The sequence below is a fragment of the Cibotium barometz genome, chromosome 3, assembly GCF_041138505.1.
Source record: "Cibotium barometz isolate CiBa-2024 chromosome 3, ASM4113850v1, whole genome shotgun sequence".
In the NCBI taxonomy this organism is placed as follows: domain Eukaryota; kingdom Viridiplantae; phylum Streptophyta; class Polypodiopsida; order Cyatheales; family Cibotiaceae; genus Cibotium; species Cibotium barometz.
This window is the reverse complement of record NC_141048.1, coordinates 29,387,688-29,414,633: the sequence shown is the minus strand read 5'-3', so window position 1 is coordinate 29,414,633 and position 26,946 is coordinate 29,387,688. Positions and strand designations below refer to the sequence as shown.

Genomic DNA, 26,946 nt, shown 5'->3' with positions numbered 1-26,946 from the left:
AAGAGTGTTGGTGACCATCTGTCTGTCTGGGATAACCTCATCAATGTTGAGCAATTGTTCCTGCAAATCTTTCACTTTGGAGTCACCTTCATCCATAGAAAGAAGATCCAATTGCCTCTTCAAGTAGGCAACTCTTGCCTCGTTGCGTACCTGATACATTGCTTCCAATGTGTCCCATGCAAGTTTCGATGTCTTGCATGAACGAATGTGCGGAATAATAGTCCTTTTCACTGAAAGGGCTATCAATGACATGGCCTGTGCATCTCTAGAGTCCCATCTTTTCTGCTCTTGTGTGGGAGCAGGATCTACATCAGGAGCTCTTTGAGCACCTCCCCTTTGAGGCGTGGCTGGCTGAATGGTATGTGGGCGTGTGTCATCACCACACACGATGCCCCAAAGCCCTTTGGCTACCAGCAAATTACGGATCATAAAACTCCAGAGGGAGTAGTTAGATCCATCCAGCTTGTCCTCCTGGGTGAGCACACCAAATACATCCGTAGCATTCTGTGCCATGTCAACAAAGTATAGCTGCAAGCAAACCAAGCACCAATGTGCACTGCCAGGCAACCAAATGTCCTGCGCAAATGTATGCCTGCAAACCAAAGCAAGTGTAAACCTGCACCAAATTGTCCAATTACACTCAATGTGTATACATACGCGACAAATCGCAGCTGTAATACCCAATTACATGCTCCAATCAGAAAATCCCCAATTTTTATGCACTCCAATCGCTTCAATGTGCATCTAATTTGCCAATTTCCTCAAAAGCCCCAAGTTTCTGCAAATGTATGAGCTTCAATTTGCCAATTTTGACCTCAATTTTGAAAACCCCCAAATTTCTCCAAATTAGAGAGGTTCAATTTGCTGATTTTGACCTCAGTTTCAAAAACCCCCAAATTGCAGGCAAAGCAAAATGCCCAATTTTTTTTAATTTGTCCTGAAATTGAGAAATCCCCCAATTTGCCTGAATCCACCACCTGCAATCTGTCAAATCTTCCTTGGTTTTCTTTGTGTTTTTTTTTTTTCTGTTTGCTGAAACAAAGTTACCTGGGCAGCAATGATGCACAGCCAGGGAAGTTGAAGCACGGAAGTACAGTCGAGAAGAGACCTGGGAGTCGGTGCAGGTGGAGACTCAACGAGCTGCAGGCGTGTATCTGTAGCCGGATGAAGACATGAAGAGAGTGTCGAGGAGCTGTCGGCAGGTAGACTCTTCTGTCGACGGGCAGCAGCCAGGTGGAAGCAAAGGTGAAACGCGTAGAGGCGAATGGCAAGTGAAGGCGTTGGAGTCGGACAAGAGTGAGGCCAGCGCTGGAGTCGTGAGCTAGCGCGAATGGCCTGTAACGGGCGAGCAGTGTAGCCGTTACGATGGCTGTGGACAGCCGACGGGGAGAAAAGCAGAGGGGCGCTGGGCGCTGCTGGGCACGGTGGTGTCGGGCGAGCGAGAGGCGACGAGGCGCTGGGAGGCCTGGAACTGAACGGCGACGGCGGGTGAGAGCAGGCGGCGACTGGAACGAAGACGTGCCGGAAGGGAGCACCACCAGACGCCGGACTTGGTCGACGGCCGGAATGGAGCACCAGACGCCGGACGGAGCGTTGCTGGGCGCCGGAATGGAAAGGTGTTGACGTCGACCGGCTGGGGGCTCTGACGGAGGAACGGAACCGACGGGCACTGGGCGGGTGGCGCTGTGACGGGACTACGACGGCTGTCGATGGCGGGCCTGGGCTGGCGGCGCTGACGGGACTACGCCGGCTGCCGATGGCGGTGCCGCCCGCGAGCTGGGCGGCGGCGGTGGGCTCCCTAGTAGTGCCGCCCGATTCTGGTGGCTGGAGGGAGGAGCGTCGACGGAACCGGCGGACGGAAATTCACAGTCGACGGAAAAACGCAGGCGACGGAATTCGGCAGCCTGTGGACGGAATTTCGCAGGAATTTCAGCAGATTCTGCACAGCCGCCAGCTCCCAGCTGTGATACCAAATGTTGGGTGTTGGACTCACACACTCACACACACAAACCTGCACATTAGGGTTAGGTGCAGGGTAGAGAAGCTCACACAAAGAAATGAGAGAGAGAGAGAGAGAGCCAAAAGTGTGGTATCCACAAAATGCAAGTCAACCCTTGCATGTGTGCCACATCCATATAATATAGAAGTACAAAATATTATATGTTAGAGTGTCCTTTCACACTTGATGTCCAAGGGGAAAAACCACATGGGAAAAAGTGCCCTTGGTTAAGCCCTGTTCGCACATAGCACTACCATAAGTGAGCATATGCCTACAATACTGATGTCCTACAAAGCCCGTCCACATCTCATGATAGGGAACGACCGAAATGGTGACATCAACACAAACACATAATAAAGAACATATAGCTAATGGTGCCGGAAGATAACCTCCCAACCATAGCTAGTGATCACCCCCGGTATATGAGTCTAGACCAAGGCCATGACTATGCCCTTGCATGATGAGGGGACAATAAGCTGTTGCTACACGGGGAGCACTAAGCTCTCTTCTATTTCCCTTTGTTAGCACTCTCTTCTATTTCCCTTTGACGGAGAGGGTTAATCAAATTAGCAAACATCTTAGCCGTGCTATTTTCCAAACGTTTCCCTCCTCTCCCGTTTTTCCTTAGGTCTTTTCTTCTCCCTTTCCCTCTAGACCTATCAATAAAAAATTCAATTTTCAATAAAGCCAAATTTTCTTATATTTATGATTTTCAAATAACCTAGAAAACCCTTTAGCACACCAAAACGATTGGTTTCTTGTGTCAATTACCTGTGTGAATCTGCTCCTGTGCTTAGGGGAGAATTGAAACTAGCTTATTTTTGGCATGTATCAAGTGATTAAATTAGAGTAGTCAAAAGTGCGGGTTATTGATGCTAGTGAGACAAGTTTTTCTTTCGAATTCTTTTATACATTCCAATAAAGGTTACTTGTAACTATGCAGGATCAAGGACTTCAATGAGTGGGCACAGTGTCTCGTGCTTGAACTAGTGGCCAAGTATGTACCTATTGATCCGAGTGAAACGTTTGACATCATGAACTTACTTGAGGATAGGCTGCAACATGCCAATAGTGCAGTAGTGCTAGCAACTATCAAGGTCTTTCTGAATCTGACAATGTCAATGGCAGATGTCCATCAACAGGTAAATTTTTGGATGTTTTTCTAGATTATGGACATTAGAGACCTATCTAGAGTTTCTGCAATTGAGATGTGTATCTTGGTTTTGGTTTCTTGCTTTCTCATTTTATTATCATTGCACCAAGAGTTTTGTATTTACCTAGTGTGTAGGGATCTTGATCTACAAGAAGCTAAACATGTTAGAAACAATGTGCCACTCTCAGTTTGTCCCAAGTTCATACTCTCTCTACCTTGAAAGGCCTCCATCTTGAGGAGAAACCAATTTAAACAGTCCATAACTTGGTTCTTGGTTCCGATACATTGCAATTTACTCTAGGAGGGACAACGTTTGAATATGCCGAGTAGATTGGTTGGACATGCTGTGGGTCCAGCATAGGTAATGATCCTGTGTGAAAAGGGCCACCAGTTGTGAGGAAAGCCATGTGACATTGCTTCCTGTTTGATTTCACGATAGTTGACACTACATTGATGGTGGATGCCTGCTTCGACGTTGATGCGTTGGGGGAGACCTGCCTCTATAGCTCGCCTGAACACACCACTGTGAGGAGGGAACTACTACCAAGCACCACAACACTAGCAAAACACCAGACTAAAGGTACCAATCTACTTAGCGGATGTCCTTTGTCCTCCAGCTAAATAGTCAGACACCTGAATACTCTCCAAGCCCCTCAAACTGAAACAGCTGACTTGTCATGACCGTATGAATTTGTGCAGTATAAGTGTGAGCATGGTGGTCGGTGAACAAGATATATGTTTAAGGTTCATACTTGGGGCAAATGTTTTATGTAAATAACCCCATGTGTGGAGGGGACAAAAGGGAACTAAGGTTTATAACCTTTATAAAAAAAAATAAAACGAACATTCCTTTTTTTTGGAGCATCGTGGCCCCTAGGCTATTTTGGGGGCCTATGCTTCTTTTGGAGAAAGTCGGGCCAGCACGTTCTCTCACTCTCTTGCTTTTGGGAGGCTGGCTAGTGGGCTGCGCTGGAATACACACAGGTGCAGACTGAATATCTCTCTCTCGCTTGCTTTTGGGAAGAGGCTGGCTGGCGGGCTGCGCTGCAGTACACACAAGCGCAGACTGATCTCTCTCTCTCTCTCTCTCTCTCTCTCTGTCTCTCTTTGCAAGGAGTCGGGCTGCAGCCAAGAACACACCTTCTCTCTCCTTGTGAACTGGCGGGTTGGATTGCAGGGAGTGCAGGGCTGGACAGCAGGTTCACCCATGCGTTTCTTTCTCTCTCTCACGAGGAAACACTGAACAGGTGCCGGACTGCAGGCAGCTGCTCTCTTTTCACTGGCTCGTGACTGTCTCAGAGTTGTTTCTATGGCCCTTTGTGAGAGGAAGGGTTTGGCAGTTTGGAGGGTGGAAATAGGGCAAGTTTTTGGACTGAATTGGAAGAGTTTGTGGTCTGTTTCATGGTTGAGTTTGTGGCTATGTGCATGGGCCAGTTAGATGTATATTCAAGGCCTCATGGCTGCACTGTCTTGGCTGATTAGAGGAGATAACAGTGTGGTGTTTTTGGGACACAAGGCTGTGTATAACCTCTATGCTAAGAGGCCCAGAGGATTGGAGGATTGGACATGCAAACATACAAGCCATGAATGGCCATGATGTACTCATTTAAACTTTTCCATTGAATTTGAATAAAGAAATACCAAAAAGGGCGCCAAGCTTTGGGGCCAGCAGGTGTCGTTCTTCTTTTCGTGTTGGAGCACTCTAGCTCCCATATATTTGTTTTATTTGCTGGATTACAATTGGTTTGGGTGACTGCTAGTCTACCACACTTTGGTTTCTACTAGAGGCCGGTTTCAAGGTTCTGTTGTCGGGACCATCACCAACTTTCTTAAGGGGGTGAGCTCGTGGTTGTCTCGAGGAAAGTCATTGCTGAAAATTTCAGTAAGATGTCAGACTATGAGGATGACTATGACTATGATGACGAGGAAGAGCAAGAGACCACTCCTGAGAGGACTGAATCTGAGGATGTACTTGTAGAAGAACAGGCTGCAGAAGATGCACGTTATGAGGATGTAACGCAGCGAGAAGATATGCCAAGTAAAGAGGAAGATGATACCCAATTCAAAGCTCGTTTGGTAGGGGCAGTGGATGTGCTTATGTAGCTCACGCAAAGTGCGAGGTTTGCTGAATTTATGAGGGCCCCTTCTGAGCCTAAGAAGAAGAAGAAGAAGGTGTGTTCTAGGAACTCACCTCAGGGCAATGGTGGTCCCTTCTCACAGGATCCTGCTTTTGGACAGTTTTATAGCATATAGAACACTTATGGTGCAAACCCACTGAGTTCCTTTTTCGGACAGCCACCTATTTCGCAGCAATCTATGCATCCAGGCTATTTTGGCGGTGGTTCCGTATTCCAATCTATGACTGGGGGTTACCCCCAGGGAGGCATGGAAATGCAAGGGAATTTTGGAGCTAATTTTCAGCATGGTATGCAAGGCAACATGTATGGTGGTATGCAATTCGGAATGCAACGGAATATGTATGGGGACATGCAACCCGGAATGTAAGGAAACATGTATGGGGACATGCAGCCCGGTATGCATAGTGGTATGTTTGGAAACATGGGAGGATCAGCAGGATTGCGTGGTATGCAAGGTGTGGAAACTGGCCATGTTGACCCTACTATGGGCATGAATGCAGGGGGTAGTAATCTTGTGAGGCTACTTCCTTATGATAATCTAACATCTATGGGTAAGGCGAAGGATTATAAGGAAGGGGGAGCTGCGGTGAAATTTGAGACATTCAGTGGAGCCAAAGACAGGCTTAAGGCTCTTACCTTTTTATAGCAGTTTGATGTTGCCTTTTCTGGTGGAAATTACAAGGAATCCTCGAAAGTGAGAAAAGTTGCGACTTTTCTCAAGGGCAATGCATTGCAGTGGTGGTCCACTCTTCTTTTGCAATCTACTTGGGTACAATTTAAACAGGTGTTCTCTTCTGTGTGGCTCACATCTACATTTGAGGTGGAAGTAATGACAGCATGGCATAAGTTGGATGCATCGAAATGTGAGAATCTTGAGAATTATAACAAGAAGTTTTGGGAAGATTTACTCCCAATTACTTCTTATCGTGCAGTGCCACTGTCAGAGCAAGTTGAGAAGTATTGTTGTGGATTGCCCAAGGAAGTGCGTGACTATTGCATTAAGACTCGAGTAACAAATATGTCGTAGATAATAGAGAATGCCATGACGGCAAATGCGTTACTCACTGGAGTTTCAACTGGATTTAAGGGCAGTAAACGCACTGGCAAGAAAATTGAAAAGTCAAGACATGCATCGCATGATGCAACAGTGTTTGCAGAGAAGCGGCGTAAGATGTTACCAATGTCCAAGAGAACTTTTGAGGAGAAACAGGCTTTGTTGGATGCCAAGAAATGCTTTTTTTGTACCAAAGAGAGACATATGTCTTTCAATTGTCCCAAGCGCAAGTCCAACAAGGACTCTGACATCAAAGGGGAGCCCAAGTCTAAGAAAGCAAAGCCTTCTGTAGGGTTAGTTCCTGATCTTGTTGGGGAAGAGCCAGGTGGTGAGGAGACTGAGTTGTACAAGGCATGGGGCAAAGTTAGAGATTAGAATGCTTTGATTTTCTTTGACACAGGTGCTAGAGCCAACTTTATCTCACCAGATTTGGCTGGCAGATTGGGGATCCGTGTAGAGGAGATGGGACCTTTGTATGAGGCTAATATGGCTTGTCTTGGGTATGCAGAACCCGTTACCCCTATTATTAGGAAGCTGAGGCTTCATGTGCAAGGTTATGTGGACAGTGATGAATTCTATATCATGCCAATTGATGGGTGTGATGTTTTGTTGGGTATGCCATGGTGTCATAGAGTACATGTAGTGGTGGATACGTACAATAGGAAGATTACTTTGACTCATAGAGAGAGAGAGAGCATATTTTGGATGTAAAGCTTAAAGGGGAATCTGTTCGTATTGTATCGGCTTCGGTCATTTCATCAGTAATGAAAAAGCATCTTTCTGCGTACTTGGTTTTTGTAAAGGATGCAAAAGATGATGAATCTCAATCTAATTTGTCTATGTTAGATAAAGACATGACTGATTTCGTACGTGAGTACCAAGATTGCTTTTCCGAGTCATTGCCAGGAGAACTTCCTCTGGAAAGGCCAGAAGATCATGCTATTGATCTTACTTCAGGGAGTACCCACGAAATAGGCCGTTGTACCGCGTTAGTGTAGCCCAACAAGAGGAAATTATGAGCCAAGTACAGGAGTTGTTGAAAAAGGGATTGATTCAACCTAGCTCATCACCCTTTTGCTCACTTGTGCTCTTAGTGTAAAAGAAAGATGGTTCTTGGCGCATGTGTATAGATTACAGGGCGCTAAACAAGAACACCATCAAGAATCGATTCCCTATTCCGAGGATCGATGACATATTGGACTGCTTACAAGGTTCCACAGTCTTTAGTCGGATAGACTTGGAAAGCGGGTATCATCAGATACGCATTAGACCCGACAACATTTCGGATCACCTTTGGGCTATATGAGTTCTTGGTCATGTCCTTTGGCTTGACAAATGCTCCCGCCACCTTTAACAGGATGATGGATAGAATTTTTCGGCCTCATAGAGTGTTTGTGGACACATTCTTTGATGACATGATTGTGCATTCATGCTTAGATGAGGAGCATAGGGAGCATTTGGCCACAGTGTTTGAAGAACTCCAGAAGCGTAGGTTGGTCATAAATGGCAAGAAGAGTGAGTTCTTCTTGGAAGAAATACACTTCTTGGGGCATATCGTGTCTAAAGATGGAGTCCGTATGGATCCTTTGAAAGCAATTCTCAATTGGCTAGATTTAAACACCGTGCATGATGTATGTAGCTTTTTGGGATTGTGTTCCTATTACAGGCGGTACATATGGTATTTTACTGAGATTGCTTCACCCCTTCATGCTTTAACAAAGAAGGGAACTCCGTTTCGATGGGTTGATCGGGAAATTGCAGCCTTTAAAAAGCTTACTTCAGATCCCGTATTGGTACTACTGGATCTCCGAAAAGCTTTTGTTGTCCAGTGTGATGCATGTGGGAACAACATTGGGGCAGTTCTCATGCAGGAAGGACATGTGACAGCCTATGAGAGTCGTATATTACAGAATGCCGAGAAGCATTTACAGGTTTATGAGAAAGAGATGTTGGCTGTAGAGATGGGCCAACTTTTTGTCTATGTTCCACTTTTAGATTGTACATGTGGAAGGCAAAAAGAATGTTGTGGCAGATGCCTTGTCACGCAAGCCACAGGTCTCAATAGTTTCACTTGCTTATCATCATGAGCTTGATGAGGTGAAAGAGCAGTATGCCCAGGATGAGGATTTTGGTAGGGTCTATGATCAGATGTCTGAGGGTCAGCGGCATGATCATTATACTCTCAGGGATGGCTTCTTGTTGATGCATGGTAGACTGTGTGTTACCAGGTAGTTACGGCTCAAGGTTATGATTGAAAGTCATGCTCCACCGTATGCAGGTCATAGGGGCATTGAGGCTACGGTAAAGGCAGTTGAGGCTTTCTTTTATTGGCCGATCTTGAGAAGGGATGTTGATGGTTTTGTTAGACAATGCATCATATGTCAGAAGGTGAAGTTTGACCGTCAGAAGACACCAGGGTTACTTCAGCCTTTACCTATTCCAGATAGACCATGGGAGAGCATTGCCATGGATTTTATATTTGATCTCCCGAGGACACAAACGGGGAATGATGGCATTTGGACTATCATATGCAGGTTCAGTAAGCAGGCTCATTTCATTCCCATGCGTAAGAAGATCAAAGTTGATCACTTGGTGAAGTTGTTCATGGTGAACATCTTCAAGTATCATGACATGCCTTCATCTATCATTAGTGACCGTGATCCACGGATGACGAGTTTATTTTGTTGAGGGTTGTTTGACAACATGGGTACAACTCTCAAGTTTTCATCATCGTTTCATCCACAGATAGATGGGTAGTCGGAAGAGGCTAATTCCACAGTGTTAGATCTTCTCAAGTGCTGTGTGTAAGAGCACAAGCAACAATGGGAAAAGTATCTTCCTTTGGTGGAGTTCGCTTATAACAACACCATCCATACCTCGACGGGCAAGGCCTTTTGAGATTGTGGAAGGAGGAAATGTCAAATCCCCATAGGATCTCGTAGAACGCTCCTGGTACAAGACTCGAAACCTGCAAACAAACCATACAAACATGAAGGGGCCTGACTCACTTCCCAACCTTGACAGCCGTGGGCAAGCCCACAAGTCTTGGCTGTCCCCACCGAGCCACGAGCTGAGCTAACTAGATGAACGTACCGACCAATCTCTACCAAATGACGTCCCATACTGCCACGAAGCTACCCTTGCGGGCCTCGAGACTGCTGCTGGCCTTGGTTGCATAAAGCAGGTGCACATCTACACTAGATCCAGGCTCCTAACCATAGAGCTCTCACAAAGACTCTATATCACTAATGACTAACCTTGGTTACCCTTTTATAGGCTCTTGGCCGGTCATTGGGCATCCACACTTGGGCGCCCACCGGTCCATACTTGGGTGCCCGCCCATTAGTCTATCCCTAACTCAGCTCGCCAATCAGCTTGCCTAGCTCCAAGCTTCCCCAACCTCGAAGCTTGTCTTGTGTGCGTGTGCACACGGTAGATACACACTGTGCACATGACATACTCCCCTTTCTCTAAGAGCTCACTAAAAAGCTTGGGTAATCTCTCTGAAGAGTAGTCAATGTCTCCCATGTAGCGTCCTCCTCAACACGATCCTTCCACTTGATCTTGTATTTCGTGATAAGTGTATTACGCAATCTTCTTTCACGAAATCCAAGAATCTTTTCAGGTTCGTGTGGAACCAATGTCATGTCCTCGACATCTATGATTTCTTGAGGAGTAACTAACTAGTCTGTTCCACCCAGTACTTCCTTAAATCTACTGACATGAAATACAGGATGAACTTTCACATGAGAAGGCAAATCCAATTCATATGCGACTGAACCAATCCATCGTGTAATACGAAATGGTCCACAGTATCTAGGGAAAAATTTCAGAGATCAATCTGTCCGGAATCTTTCAGAACTCGCAAATACACCATCGTTCCTTCAGAGAACTCTCTAGGTGAACGATGTCTATTAGAATAAAATCTGTCTCGGTCTTGAGCACTTCTAATAGATTCCTTCGCAACTTGTAACATTTCTTGCATATCACCATCCAGCCTACAACCTATAAGACTGACTACTCACTATGTTCAGATTGTCAGACCAGACTCCACATGCATCAAATAAGTCAAGATCCACCTTTCTATAGCATTAGCTGACTAACCCAAGTACACAACTGACTCAGTTGACTCAGTCAGATATTGCTGACTCAAAAATAGAGCCTTCTGATATAGACCCAACTTAGCAATCCTTAGATCTTCACTCACACAGGTATTCTCTTAGCAATCTTAAACCAAACAACAAAAAAAGTAGAGCATAATCAACTCATCCATCTAGACACATAAGGAGCCTCTTGCATATAGACGATTAATGAGCTTGTCTCAACAACCTTGAGACATGGGGCTCAAACTGAAAGAGAGAAAGCATCAAGAAACCAAGGGGTCCTCCACGAGATTATCTCAGCAAGCTCTACAAGCCTTTACCTTCAATTCCACAAGAAACGAGCATCAATGAAAGTTGCAGCCACACTTTGCAGGCCTTCTCCATCGAACACAGTAGAGAATTGTTGAGAAAAGACTTGGGCTGATCCAAGTTCTAATAGAGTTGCTATTCCCAGAGGTCCTAGGGCACAAACCTCCTACAAGACCCTCTATCACCTTAGCATTCTCTGCCTTGGACAGAACCAAGCTTTCTCACACCAATTCCCGCGGCTTCTTTCCAAACAAAACATTGTTGTCGCAACGACCTTCAATCCACACAAACAAAACAGCAAACACACTGTCCCACAAGCTACCACAGAGCTTCCTACACAATCCCACGTCTCTCTCATGGCTCCTTCGTTCTCTTTTCTCATCTGGCTCTTTCGCCTCTCATTCTCTCATTCAACCCTGCTAGCTCCAATGCGCCTCTCTTTTGTCGACTACTCTCCATGCAAGAGTTCTTTCTTCATTTAGCTGGGTTGATGACAATTAGTTCCTTTTAGAAGGTGGCCACGCGACAGCCCCTTATTCCCTAAGGTTCTCTACATACCCTACGGGTTTATGCTTGTTCCTGGGTTTGGGTAGGCACATCTATTGGGCTCAAGATCTTGACACAAAAAAACCTATCAACGTGTTGATATAGGATTTGATGTCTCTAATTTGGTGAGGCCCAATAGAGATGCTTGGGATGGGCATGCTTTGTAAGATGGACCACCAAGAACTCATGATGGATTCCATTTTTTGTGATAATAGAAAGTTGTCCTTGGTGGTTCCTTTGCATGCTTTGTAAGTAGTTGCATAAGCATATGTGACGGGGAAATTTTCTTTCCATGTTGCATTTTTGAGTGGTTGTATACACCCGGGAAGATGAATGTAGTTATTGATGCTGTATCTCAACTACTCTAGATATCTCATGTATGTATCGTTCATCACCAAAATTTATCCGGCAAGAATGATTTATACCATATGGATGAGAATTTTACTCGTGTTTGGGATGAGGTTGCGGATTCTCTCCTTTCAATTAGAGATGGATTTCTTGTGATGAATTATCTCCTAAGGGCATTTCATTCCATTCGTAATAGCATCAAGAAAGCGCATCTGGTGTGAGTCTTTCTGGATGCTGAAGTCCATTGTTAGTGAACGAGATTCTTCCAAGTTTGTCTTGGAGGGCTCTTTTTGGCAATATGCATACAAAGCAGAATTTCATGATATTGGACATGTTAAAATGCTATATTTTAGAAATTTGAATGCGAGAAGTATATGCTCTTCATGGAGTTTACATATAACAAGATTTATATCATACGGATAAGGATTTTACTTGTGTTTGGATGCGATTCAATAAGGAGTTGCGGATTCTCTCCATTCAACTAGAGATGCCCAATTACTAATAAAATCAGCTTGCTTAAATATTCTAAATATGCACATTGCACCTTTTATGTATAGTGCACCGTATAAATGTAACACAATCATATCAATAATAAAAGTACACTACTATTATATAAAAAATAAATATATTCATATATAAATATGTATAATGCTATATATAGTCAATCAAACATATGAGTTCTTTTGTGTTTAAAATTATATACATATAAATATAAAGATATTCACGTACATATATGTAAAATGTTGTGAGTGTAGTTGGCAAATAACTAGTTGGTTGCAAGGAGGAGAAATTTTTTTGGGGGGGGAGGGAGAATGGATTTCTAGTGATGAATAATTGCCTAAGGGTATTTCATTCCATTCTAAGATTTCTAAGATAGCGCATTTGGTGTGAATCTTTATGGTGTAGATCTTCAAGCATTATGGGATCCCGAAGTCTATTGTTAGCGACCGAGATCGTTCCACGACACGTTTGTCTTGGAGAACTCTCTTTGACAATAACTTAGTTTATGAAGGACAAGGGACAGAGTGAGATTGCAAATTACCTGATAGTGAACATGTTAGAATGCTATATTTTTGAGTAAAATTTTATATGGGAGAAGTATTTGCTATTGTTGGAGTTTGCATGCAGCAACATAGTACATTCTTAGATAGGAACCTTTTGAGGTCATTTATGGTCGGGCCGTGTTGTCTCTGATTCTTTGTACAAAGGAAGATGATTGGATATAGCCTTTTTTAAAGTGTACAACCTTGAAAAAGTCTTGGGAGAAGTATATGAAGGCGGCTGATAAAACAGTAGCAACATGTGGATCTTAAGGATGAGGGTGATTTGGTGGGATGTATGGCATGATAGTGGATCAAAGTGAGAGTCGAGACAGGTAGCCTCAATCTTGTCACCTCAACTCCACACTTCTCATTATAGCTTTCACTTGCCATGCTAGCTTATGAGAGCCCCAAATATATAAACTGGTGTCCCCTCTCTTCATTTGAGTAAGCTCTATTGTTTGCAAACTAGCCTCTACCATGTTGGTTGCTCACATTCTTGTCTACAACACTCTATGGAGAGTCTCTACATTGCTTCACTTTCCTCTACCAAAAGATATTCTACCTCTCTAGCTTCTCTATGGCAATATTCTTGCTATTTCAAGTGTACTTGTGACTATACTTGCTGTACCGACCATTGTACATGTTATACTGCCATTGTACTTGTTGCACTAGCTAATGTACTTGATGGACCAATCATTATACTACTTGTACCATTACTATACTTGGTACTAGTCATTGTACTCGTATCGGACAGTGTACTTGTTGTACCAACCATTGTACTTGCTATACTAGCAATTGTACTTGTACTTGTACCACCTTGTACTTGCTATACTACTAGCAATTGTACATGTAGTAGCTCATGTACCTATTGTTCCAAATTTTGGACGTGTTGTACGAGCAATTGTACTTGTTGTACTAGCCCATGTACCTACTGTTCCAGATTTTGGACGTGTTGTATGAGCACTATTGGTGTTGCAATGACCTGTTTTGGTTGCCCATGGTGCAGTTGCTTGACTTGTTCAAAGTGCCTGGGATGGTGCCTAAGTTGTGTGGATTGTTCTACACCAGTTTTAGAGCTACTGGAGTTCGTGTTTCAGCGGTGTTTTGGATTTATGGTATATGTGAAAGCTTTAGCTGAGTTTTTCTCTCACATATGTAGTCTTGAAGACCCGTGGTGATGGAGCAGATTAGCACCCTCAACGGGAAGAGGTGATTTACACACACTCATGGTATTTTGGGGCTTCTTTTGATGATAGCCCGTGTGTATGGCGAAATGATGGTTGTTTATGGATAATTTGGCATCTTCCATGGGGAGAGTGAAGTCCTCAAAGCTTGTACATTATATTTTTCTCCTTGGGTAGTAAAATACTCCAAGGAAGGGGGGAGGGGGATCGGCCCATTCTAGCCTCTATGTGTTGTCGGGTGTGCACATCTCTCTTTTACAGTTTTGTGAAATTAAGTGGCATATGCTTAAGCTTGTGGCCAATTTAAGTGTTTAATTGCATTATGGTCAAGTGTTGTGTGAAACCCCTACTCTACTCTCTCAGAGTTACATTGATATCAGAGCCTTGGTTCTTTCCAACTCTTTGTGAAGACGATCCTATCGGGATATAAACATTGGCTATTAGTGTAGTTAAACACTACAAGGCTATTCACTTATGGAAGCAGATATGCATCATGAGCATGAACAGAAGAATGCCTGGCTTATGGATAAATGAGTTCATGTGATCTATTTTGAAAGTGTAGACTTTACTTTTTTGCCTTGACCATTTTATTGGTTCTTGGATTATTCTATCGAAGCCCATAGCAATCTCTTTCGATTATGACTGACTTGACAAACAAGAGATAAGTACTTTTCCATTGTTGTTTGTTTTGTGTTTAGCAAATATGTATTTTGGATAAGTGTGTACCCCCGACTTTGATAAACAAGAGATACGTACTTTTCCATTTGTTTATTTTGTATTTAGCATCATATATGTATTAGTGCTTACCCTTGTATGGGGATACAAGGAGAAGACTGAATTGTTTGCCTTGAGTTGTTTCAGGGAAACATTGTCAATGGTTGAAAAGCTTGGTATCTATGGTAATACATGATTATCATATGCTGTTTTAAATCCCTTCACTAGGATGTATTGGATTCATGGAGCACATGACAACTCATGGATTGAGGACTTTTTTCATGGATTTCTTTTGGTGGCCGAAATGCATGTAAAAGTATTGGTTGCCAAAACGCCCATAAACTATGTGTAGGAGAAATGTTTATGGAGCACCAAGATATATATGGGTGTGTGATTCATATCTTATGCTAAACACTTAGGCCTACCTCTCCTCCAAGGTGTGTGGTCAAAGTACCAACACAGAGTGCAAGCGGTAGAGTGGACATGACACCTGGTTGGCAGGGGACTTATGTCTACGCAAAGGGTCATGTGCACTGACACCCTATTGGCAGGGGACTTATGTCCACGGCAAGGGTCATGTGGACTGATACCTTGTTAGCAAGGAAATTTATGTCTACGCCAAGTGTTGGTAGATTGGAATGTGGTATGGTGGGGACTTGATGTTTGCGCTCAAATCGAGTGGACGTTTTACATTCGTGTGCATGGTCAATCAGTCTTCTATTTCTCGGCATGGTGCTCGCATGTATAAGCAGGGAAAAGCCAGTGGAGAGTAGGATGTGTTTGACGTGACACCGGGGAATGGTGAACGAGTAAGTGCTCCTTGGAGTTAGTGGATTTGACTTGGAGTATGGACAGACAGAGATGATTTGGATATTTGTACTATGGAGACTCTGTCACTATTTGGTCCATCTCCATTTTTTTTTTTTTTCCGAGAAAAGATCCTTTCATTAGTTATGTAGAAAAAACGCCCGTAGGGCTACAAAAGAGATCTCTCCTGCTCCTAACAGAGAGAAGAGCAGTGAATACATCATGGCAGCCCGGGAGACTCTCCCTAGGTGCTGCAAAATACAAGCATCAGTCTAAAGGACTGAGCGGCTAAATCATACAATGGGGGGGGGGAAGAGCCAAACAGGTGGCCTGTAGTGCCAACGGGGGGATCCCGTGTGTAGGGTGTAGAACGGGCCGCAGCGCCAAGTGGTATGAAAGGCCTGGCGCCGTAAAATCGCCTCATCCGAGTCTCCCCGGATGCGGTCGTACTGTCCTCGCAGGGTGTGGATCAACTCCTGCCAAATCCCCCGAACAGTCTCTGCTGGTGGCTCTAATCTCCCCTCAAAGGCCGTGAAGCACCGGGCCCTCCAGGTGAACCAGATGGTGAGGCTGCTGAGGAGCTCCCATCGTAAATCCCTCTCCTGTGTCCAGCTGTCGGACGAGAAATCCGGTGCCGGAACCAGGCGAGGCTGGCCCCTAATAAATCTGATGGCCTGACTGCCCTGCTCCATCTCATAGCCCATAGCAGGCCCTGACAAAGTCGACCAAGCAGCGGCACCCCACGTAAACATACCCTCTGGAGAGAGGGGGGCTAGAATACGCAGCATCCGCAGCCAAATCTGCTGTGCCTGAGGGCAGTCCCAAAGGCAATGTCTCTGTGTCTCCATAGGGTGGCCGCATCGGGCGCAGGCCGCCGGAAGACCGCTATAAACAAGCCAAGTGCCAACTGCTGAGCCCCTGTGGGCGACCAGCCACTGAAAAGCCGAGATCCTGCGGGCCTGTCGACTAGCCCAGAGTCGAGCCCAGAAATCCTCCAGGAACTCCTGTGATAGTCCCTGCAATCGCCAATGCCCCGCTGCCGCTGGAGAAACCGTCCTCCTCGCCGTCAAAATATGCCGTCCCAGCCGAACAGTATACTGGAAAAAAGTGATCTCTGTGGCCTCAAGGGATGCATAAGGATCATGCCACTCGTACTCTCCGGGGTCCCACTGTAGCCGGGCCAAGGGGCGTGCTGCATATGCCCATATACGCCAATCCGGGAGCACGTCAGCAGGGTCGGGGTCAATATGCCACTTCCGAGAAGCGGCAGCCACTACCCGAATCCTCTGAAAGGTGCACTCTGCAACCAAGGGCGACTCCACCTCCACTCTCTGGAGTCGGCCCTCATCCTGAATCTCATAATAGAGGCATCTGCCATCCTCAGTGCTAGCTCTGACAGCAATCAGGATCTCCAACTGTGTGAAGGCACCCATCCACCGTGGGGCCACTGGCTCGAGAGGTGTGAACCACTCCTCTGAAAGTGCCTCCTGAATATCATCCCGCATAATCAACCCCCCTCTGAAGTGACTCAGCCTCTCCACCTGGGTCTCCTCTGGTAGACTGCAGAAAGCCTGCCAGTCTCCAAAACTACGAGCTGGGCCTGCCGCTAAAGGTCCCCAGGCTAGACGAGGCCGAGAACCCAGCATATGACCCTGCTCTGTACGAACCGCTGGGCTCCAGATGAGCGGCTGCCTGGCCCGCTCCTCAACACAAGACGGAGGCCGCTGAGAGAGCCCCGGTCTCAGCAACTCCCAAGCTCTCAGGATACTCAAAGCAAATCTGTCCTCCCATCCTCTACTGAGGCCTGTCCTCCTCATCTCTATGAATATCCAGCGAATCTCTGGTGCCCAAGTACCCCCTGCAGGAGGCGCCCGGGCCTGCAATCGCTGCAAGAGGAGCTCTTTCCAAGGCTCAGCGCCTGGAAGCAACCCCCGAACAATAAGCTTCCCCAATAAGGCTCTACTCTGATCGACTGGATCTATAATGCCCAAACCGCCCTGAGCCAGCGGGAGTGTAATAACTGCCCATGCAACCTTTGCCCGAGCTGGCTGACCGTCCCGCCCAGACCACAGAAAGTTCCTGATCAGCCTCTGTACCTGGCTGATGCAAGAGCTCGAAAAAATCCAGCAAGACGTAATGTACCACATGGTCGCTAACAGCACCTGATTTGCCACCACCACCCTCCCAGCCAAGGATAGTCGAGCTGTACTCCAATACAATAGCTTCTTCCGAATGCTCAGAAGAAGCGGGGCAATCTGCTGCTCAGGTGACAAATCGAGGCCAATCTGGCATCCCAAATACCGCACTGCTGTGCCGGGAGGAATCCATCTAAAACCGGGGTCCGGACTCCATGCCGGAGTGGGAGCACTACTGATCCAAAAGGCCACTGTCTTGCGCCAATTGATCAATGCTCCCGAAGCTGCACTAAAAACCTGGAGCGACTGCTCTGCCCGAATAAGATTGGCCTCTTGGCCATGCAAAAATAAGCCCGTGTCGTCTGCAAACTCAGCATCAAGCAAATCCTCCCCCCGGACTGGGAGCTGAAGTCCTCTCAAACCAACCTCCTCTGCCGTCAAATACATACTCATAGCCTCCGCAAAGAAGAGAAAAAGGAAAGGGGCGAGAGGACACCCCTGACGGACTGATCTGGTCAGCTCAAAACTCGGCCCCCGACCTCCTGCAATCAGCACCTGGCTGCGAGCTGTGGAATACAAAGCTGCCACCCCTCTGATCCATCCTGGCTCAAAGCCCAGGCGTAGCATAGTGCCCTCTAAGAATCCCCAATCAACTCTATCATATGCCTTCTCAAAATCGAGAAGCATCACGACCAAGTCCTCGCCAAGAAACCTAGCTCGGGCCGTCGCCTCCCAGAAAGTAAAGATGTTGTCAAGGATACTGCGCTCCTTGACAAATCCTGTCTGAGTAGCATGAATCAACTCCCCCAGGAAGGGCTGGATCCTCAAACTCAAGGCCTTTGCCAAGACCTTGTATACAGTATTGAGGATCGTAATAGGCCTCCAATGCCGAATGTCATCCGATACTCCCTCCCCCTTGGGGATAAGATAGATCAAGCCCTCTGAAAAGCTCTGCGGCATCACCCCAGTGTCCAAAACATGCTGAAAGCCCCTGCGGAGGCCTGGCCCCAAAAGGTCCCAATAGCGCATAAAAAAGGCCGGCGTCAGTCCGTCATCCCCTGGGCAACTATGTCGCGGCAGGACCCTCAAGGCCTCGGCAAGCTCAATCTCTGACAGAGGCGCACCTAGAACTGTGCGCATATGGTCTGTGACCCTCCTCTGCACATGGGCCCACACAGTCTGTCTGCATACATCTCGATCCTCAGTGGCTGGCTCCGCTGAAAGCAAGTCACGATAAAAAGCAGTGGCAATGGCTCTGATCTCCCCGAGCTCAGTAGCTATCGATCCATCCGGTCTAGCAAGCTGGCGAACCCCTGCTCGCGCATGACGGGGTCCAGTGATCTCAAAAAACTCCCCAGTCACTCTATCACCAAGCTGCGTCCACTGAGAGGCCTGACGACGATAGTAAAACTCATGTCTCTGCTCCTCTGCCTCTCTAACCTCCTGGCGTGCCTGGCTCAGCTGGGACGCCACCCACTCACATGCAGGCTGCTGCTCCTGAAGGCGCTGTAGCGAAGCAAGGCTGCGTCTCAGCCGTTGCTCCCGCTCGCGAATCTCTCCCAGTCGTGTCAAAGCTGCAGCGTGTAGAAAAGAGCTAAGATCAATGAGTCCCTGGGCACACTGGCCCGCTGCATCCTGGTCAGAGCACTGACTATCATGCCAGATCCTCTCAATGTCCTCAGCGAGACTGGGGTCTGCAAGTACCCTCTCTGGGATCCTCAACTGCAAGCTGGGCTCCCGTGTCCCCTCCTCCAAAGTCAGTATAACTGGCGCATGATCTGAAAATGAGGTGCCAGCAAGAATGCCGACGGAGCCCCCTCGCTCCCCCAACCAATCGCCCACATAAAAGCGATCAATCCGAGATAGATTAGTCCCTCCCTGCCGGCGATCCGACCGAGAGAAACTAAGACTGTCCTGAGACCGGGAGAAAGCCCCATGCTGCCATGCATCAGTGATCCTCAGTGTCATACAAAACCGGTCCCAAGCTGCAAGCTCCGTGCCGTGCACTGTAACATGACTGCCTCCCACCCTATCTGCCGGGTCCTCAAGCATGTTGAAGTCTCCCCCAACACACCAATGTGCGGCCTCTGGCAATGCATCTGTAACCTGAGTCCAGAACTCTGCTCTGGCACTAGCATGATTGGGCGCATAGATGTTGAGCACACCCAATAGCTCATCATGCATCCTCAGAATGACATACTGTGCTCTACCAGGCACAATGATCCCTCGGTCCACAATGGCCTGCCGCCATGCATCTGCAATAACCATGCATACTCCTCCCTGTCCACCCAACGGACCAAACCCTGCAGACCAGAAAGTGTCCCATCTACCAGGCATCACCGAACCATATCTCCGGATCCTGCTCTCACCCAAGTGGTGCTCCTGCATCATCAGAATGTCAATGCTGCCACCAACCAGACATCTCTGTAGCTCCTGCCTCAAGCAGCCTCGATAGCGTATAAAGTGTGCTCCGCCAAGACCCTGTACATTCCATGAGATGATCCTCATGGATGTCCTACTGAGGTGGATGCTGTCTCAGCCGTACGGCGGGCCTTCGCAAGCGGCTTGGATGGAGAGTAGTCCCCATCCGAACGGCTGCGAGTCTGCCCACCCGGTGTACTGCAAGAATCCCGGATCAGGCGCCAGTGGCTGTGACCCATGGCGACTGCCTCCTGCTCTGACATAGTAACCTCGTGAATGCTCACATATCCTGGGTCGCGCGCCAAATCTGCAACTATGCGCACGACCAAATGTCGAATCCCGGATGTATCCACACCCTCGGGATCCAAGACAAAATGAGCCAACTCCCAAAGTCGGCCTAGCACATCTGTAACCTCCAAATCGCTCATGTGATGTGAAAACTCAACTGCCTGAGTCTTCAACGTGCTGAGAGCGAGCTCTAGAGTCCACTCCCGGTCACAAGGTCCACATAGAGGGAACGAGAAGGCCACTGCTGAGTCTAGTGCCTCCTCCCCGCGGGCCGGAGGTATCACTACATGCACTCGGATGGGTGCTGGCTCATGGGGGCCCTCTGCTCCAAAAAGCCGTGTGAAGGTATAATCAAACGCCGCCGAGCGCTGTCGAATGCCGAGGCGACTCAGCCGACTACGAATAGAAGAAATCCGTGAGGCCCTAATCGGCATAGGTCTCCTCTGTGATGCTCGAGCGAGGTCAGTGCTCAGCGCCCTCCGGACTGCAGGTGAGCGCCAGGGAGCTGCCAGGACCTCCCGGGAAGGCGAGGCGGGCGGAGGGGGAGGAGGGGGAGGCGAGGGAGGAGGAGAGGGAGCCGCTGCCGAGACCGGAGCGGGGGCGGGAGGAGGCGATGGTGGAAGCGAGGCGGTGGGAGGGGATGGGTGTGGAGGAGGTGAAGGAGGGGGAGCTGGCATCTCCTGGTCCTCGGTCGCTGCAGGGGTCTCCTCCTGAAGGGGAGCAAATCTGTTCCTCACGGGAACCCAGTGAGGCTGAGACTGTGGCTGCTGCTGCAGCGGTACCTGGGCGTGCTGCGGTGGCTGTCTCCCTCGACGGCGCCCCTGTCCAGGCTGCCACTCCGAGGTCTCTGTGGCCTGAGCAGGTGTCCCTGAGGCAGCCTGCCGAGCCGAATCTGTGGGCGGGCCATCCGTGGCCTGCTGCTGTGGTGAGGGCCGAGGTCTCCTGCGAGGGCAGGCCTTGGCCAAATGACCGACCTGCCTGCAAATGAAGCACTGGTTCGGGAGCCCCGAGAACTCCACTCTCTGATCTATCCACCCCCCCCCTATCCTAGGTAGCTGAATGACCTTAGGAAGGGAGGAGATGTCAGCTACTAACACTCTGACCGAAGGTAGCCCAGCTGCTCTGGCCACCACTGAAGCTGCTGAGGGGCCCGTCTCAAGAACCGAGCCCACCAGTGCTCCGAGCCTGGAGAGGAGCGGAAGATACTCCCGGCGGAGACCAGGGAAACAAACTGTAATATGGAAGAGGCGCTCTCCCTGCTCCGCCGCAGCTGGGTCAAATCCATGCTGCCAAGGCCTGAAGAAAGCCCGAGCACCCCTGATATCCAGAGGACTCATGGCAATGACCTTGGCAACGCTCTGGGCGGCCTCGAACTCGATCTGATAATGTCCCCGACCCAAGAGCTGTACATCAAGGATCTTGCCCACATCTGCAAGAAGGCGAGCCTGAAGTAGATCCCTGATCTCCCCTCTGCTGGGGCGAGTGCCGACTATACGGCAGATGGTGGAGTGAGCCTGAAGGCGTTCCACCTCTGCGGTGAGGCTCGCTTCCTCTTCCGGCGAAAGAGAAAGCCTGATGGGGAGGACCTCGGTGGCGGGCGAGGGGGCTGCGGAAGAGTCCCTCTGAGACGAGGCGGGAGGAGTCTCCATCAGAGTCTGAAGCTCAAGCGAAGGCGAGGCGAAAGCGGAAAACCTGCAAGAAGCGGGCTGCACACCAAGAGGCGGAAGGATGGAAGACGAAGAGGGAAAAAAAACACAAAAACCCCCAAGGGGTGAGAAGCAGGGAAGGGGGGGGCGGCGAAAAGAGGAAAGGCCCAGAGGGGGGGGGCGGCGACAACGCGAGGAGGAGGAGGGAGGCGGGGCGCTGCTGATAGGAGGCGGCGAGAGCAGGCGAAAAGGCGGGGGGGCGACCAGGCGGCAGCGGGGGGGGGGGATGACAACAGGCGGCAGCGGGGGGGAACAGGCGGACAGGCGGCAGCGGGGGGGAACAGGCGGCAGCGGGGGGGTGAGGCGAACAGGCGGCAGCGGAGGGAGGGTGGCGAAATGGCGAAGAGGGGGGGCAGCGGCGAGGAAGGAGGGGGGGCGGCGCAGCAGCGAAGAAGGAGAGGGGGGGCGCAGCGGCGAGCAGAGGGAAGCAAGCGGGGGGCGGAAGGCAAACAGGCGCGAGGAGGGGGGGGGAGCGACGGTGCGCAGAGCAGGGTGAGGCGGGGAGCTTCAGCGAGCAAGGTTCGTCGTGGTAGCACTTTTTTTGTTTTTAAAGTTATGATGCTAAGATTGGTCCATCTCCATTTCTGGAGCCACTTCTATGGTACTGTCACTCCATAGAGCGGACAAATTTGTGCCATGTTCACATGGGGCCAGGCCAGTGTCCCATGTGAAAGGGCCAGTTTTATGGTGTCACATGGACGAGAGCTAGATCAGTGCCTCCCGTGTGCGACCACTGCTGTGTCATATGGACGGGAACCAGTTTCGTGTCACCCGTGTGTCATTTGCTTCGTGCTGTATGGACGGGGGCCTGTTGGTGCCACCCGTGTATGGCCAAGATGGTGTCTTACCTATGGGATTGTCACTCCATAGGAAGACCAGGACATATTTATTTATATTTGTCGCGCCAGTTTTGTGTCCGATAGGAACCTCTTGTACAAGTTTCATGAAAGAGAGATTTCGTCCACTATTTGTGCACATGCATTTATGCTTGCATGCATAAATTTGTTTTTGCATGACTTGTTTGCGTGTGTTTGCCTGTTATGTCGTGCCAGTACACTGGACGGGGACGCCCTTAGTGTACCGTGGAATGCTGTTTGCTAACTTGGTGGTGTGGTGTGGGAAGAGGTGGTAAGTATTGTCATTTTGCTCCTTTTAAAATGTAAAATCCATAAGCTATGGTTAACTTTAATGTTTATAAGCTAATGTGTTCACACACATTTAAAAGAAGGGCTGGACATTTCCTTTTGATGGTGTCCATAGTATTAAATTGGATCTAAGGTTTTATAACCTTTGATAAGGCTTTTGCATGAAACATTTTTGGGAAATTCCTACGTGTGGTGGGTTGGTGGCTTTTTTCTCTCCATCGTCTGCAGCCTCTTCTATCCATCGCCTGGCTGCTGTACCCGCCATACAGCCTTGCTGTCCACGCCTGTACCAGCCCTGCAGTACCCGCCACGCAGCCGTGCTGCCCACGCTTGTACCTGGCTGCCCTTGTGTACCTGCTGGCTGCCCTTGTGTACCTGTTGTACTTGCTGCAAGTACAAGTACTTGCATAGTACCTGGCTGGTTGTACCTGCACACGTGTGAAGTACCTAATGTGCTTGATTGTACGTGCTACAAATTGTACCGGTTGTATCTGGATTGTACTCACCGTACCAGGTGCTCTCATATTCTTTTTCTCATCTGAATAAATCTGAAATTTGCTAATTTAAATTCAGAAAATGCTTTAAGTTGTGTAGTGCAGGAGCATGGCATGTATATGCTGACCATGTTCAGGAAATTCTTCGTGGTGTGGCTAGTATATTTCCCTGTGTGGTGTTGTTAACTGTGCTCTCAGAGCTTCTGAGAGTTAGTGAAGGTTAGACTCACCAGCGAATTTGGGAGCAAAGCTCATTGGGGAGAACCAGGCCACGTTCCCTCCACGGTGTATCCTTGGCCTGCGTTAGTATGGGCGTGCCTGTTGGTGCACGGTCCCGGAAGACCAGTTAAAGGCAGGTGTTCACCCAGTGAAGGTGGGAATGAGCATGTGATTTGGGGCTACTCCGACCAACACCTCTTCATTGACTTGAACCAGTTCTATTTGATTGTTTTTACTCCCTTGTGGAGAAATCTGGCCTGTCAGGCCCTTGACACTTGTACAAATATAAATACTCTAAGAAATACAAAAAGTATTGAGGGGGGGGGGGGGTGGCCCTTTTCGGCCCCAGTGCTGGTGTCATTTGTATTTTTAGTATTTCCAGTATTTGTGTTGCTGATGTTGTTTCCATTGTTTAATAACAGTTAAATTAAGTGTTCTAAATATGTGTATATTGTCTTCCGATCTGTAGGCCTCCTGTAGGGAGCGGTCACATTGGTATCAGAGCCCGGTCGTCTCTCTTTCTCAAGAGGAGAGACGGAGTTTTGAGATCGGAAGCAAGCACGAACACTTAATTCAATGGATAGCCAGGGCAACCCATTGGAAGTGCCGAATTCGAGGGGCCAATCAAGTACTTCACGAGATTCCGATGCATTGCATGGAAGGCATAAGCCTCTTGAGATAGTCTATGACAGTGCATACATGGGACAGCCATCACGTGGTAAAGAACCCATGCACGAGGAAGAGCCCAATGCATTGAGGGTTGAGTTGGAGCACATGAAGAGGCTCTTGCAGGCAAAAGAGCAAGAGCTGAAATTCTTGCATGAGAGACAAGACATTGTAAAGCTCAATGTCCCATAGGGTAGGTTGGTGGATGAACATATTCTTTGTTTTGGCTCAAGCCTAGCATACGCAAATAAATGAAGTACAAGTGCTTGCATGCAAGATACAACTTCTTCTTGGCTTCTCTATTTGTAAAATTTAGAGACGTACAACACAGTTCGTCTTTCACATGCACATCATATTTTTCCACGTGTGCATCATCGATCTTGAAAACTTCATGCTTGTGCTTTGGTCTCTGTACTTCTTCTACCACAATAGCTTGCTGATAGGTGGCAACATCAAAAGGCTCACCAACATGCTCAAGTGACAGTTTTAGACCTGGTTCCATAGGAGTAGAAACAGGTTTACAATCTGTCATGTGAAAACGCTCAAGGAGCTGCTCAACATATTTGCATTGAGATAACATGATACCACCCAATAGCGCTCGCTGAAGCTCCCGCTCCCCCCCCTGCTCGCGCTGCTGCCTGCACGCCCTCCCCCCTTCCCGCCCACGCGTCTGGTCCCCCCCCCCCTCCCCGCCTGGTTCTCTTGCGCCCCCCGCCCCAGCGCTGTAGCGCCCGTCCCCTGCTTCTCTCCATCGTGCCCCCCTCCCTTCTTCAGCGCCCCGTCCCCCTCCGCCAGTCTCCGCCCTCTCACCCTTTCGCGTTGCTTCCGCCCCCCCTCCCTCCCGCGGGGTTTTTTTTTCTTCGCCGCCGCCTTACCCCCCCTCCCCTTCTTTCTGTTTTTTCCGTCCCCTGGGTTTTTTTTTTTTGCCTTCCACCTTCCCCCTCCGCCCTTTGTGTGCAGCTCGGCTCTTGCAGGACTCTCCGCATTCGCTCCGCCTTCGACATAGCTTCAGACTCTGATGGAGGCTCCTCCTGTCCCACCTCAGAGGGACTCTTCCGCAGCCCCCTCCCCCGCCCCTGAGGAGAACCCCCATCAGGCTTTCTCTTTCGCGAGAAGAGGAAGCGAGCCTCGCCGCAGAGGTGGAACGCCTCTAGGCACATTCCACCATCTGCCGTATAGTCGGCACTCGCCCTAGCAGAGGGGAGATCCGGGATCTTCTCCAGGCCCGCCTTCTTGCAGATGTGGGCAAGATCCTAGGCGTTCAGCTCATGGGCCGTGGACACTACCAGATTGAGTTCGAGACAGCCCAGAGTGTGGCCCAGGTCCTAGCCATGAGTCCCCTCGACATCAGGGGCGCTCGGGCATTCTTCAGACCTTGGCAGCATGGCTTTGACCCAGCAGCGGCCGAGCAGGGAGAGCGCCCTTTCCATGTTACAGTTTGCTTCCCTGGACTCCGCCGTGAGTACCTTCCGCTCCTTTCTAGGCTAGGAGCATTGGTGGGCTCGGTGCTTGAGACTGGCCCCACAGCAGCTTCAGTGGTGGCTAGAGCAGCTGGGCTATCTTCGGTCAGAGTTTTGGTTCCTGACATCTCCTCCCTTCCGAAGGTCATCCAGCTACCTAGGATAGGGGGGGGATGGATTGATCAGAGAGTGGAGTTTTCAGGGCTCCCGAACCAGTGCTTTATCTGCAGGCAGGTCGGCCACATGGCCAAGGCTTGCCCTCGCAGGAGACCCCAACCTTCACCGGAGCAGCAGGCCCCTGATGGCCTGCCCACAGATGCGGCTCAGCAAGCAGCCTCCGGGACACCTGCTCAGCCCACAGAGACCTCGGAATGGCAGCCTGGACAGGGGCACCGTCGAGGGAGACAGCCACAGCAGCACGCCCAGAGACCGATGCAGCAGCAGCCACAGTCTTAGCACCACTGTCCCCCCCCCCCCCCCGCTCCCCTGATCTCCCCGGGAGGCCTTGGCAGTTCCCTAGCGCTCACCTGCAGTCCGGCGGACACTGAGCACCGACCTTGCTCGAGCATCGCAGAGGAGACCTACCATGCCGATTCGGGCTTCACGGATATCCTCTATCCGCAGTCGGCTGAGTCGTCTCGAAACTAGACAGCGCTCGGAGGCTTTTGATTACTCCTTCACACGGCTTTTTGGAGTGGAGGGCCCCCATGAGCCAGCACCCATCAGAGTTCATGTAGTGATACCTCCGGCCCGAGGGGAGGAGGCACTTGATTCAACGGTGGCCTTGTCATTCCCTCTCTGTGGCCCTAGCGACCGGGACTGGACTATGGATCTCGCTCTTAGCATTTTGAAGACTCAGGCAGTTGAGTTTTCTCATCATGTGAGCGATCTGGAGGTGACAGACGTGATAGGCCGACTATGGGAGTTGGCTCATTTTTTCTTTGATACCGGGAGTGTGGATGCCTCCGGGATTCGACATTTGGTGGTTCGCATAGTGGCAGACTTAGCACGCGA

At 49.0% G+C, this 26,946-nt stretch overlaps 1 protein-coding gene across 1 annotated transcript in view; it reads left to right on the top strand.

Moving 5' to 3' along the window:
• LOC147639912 (adaptin family protein) overlaps window positions 1–26,946 on the top strand; it is a 103,127-nt gene that overhangs the window by 39,824 nt on the left and 36,357 nt on the right. The window contains exon 4 of the mRNA XM_086775278.1: window positions 2,943–3,141. Coding sequence (XP_086631404.1) covers window positions 2,943–3,141 — 199 coding nt within the window. The remainder of the gene's footprint in view (window positions 1–2,942; window positions 3,142–26,946) is intronic.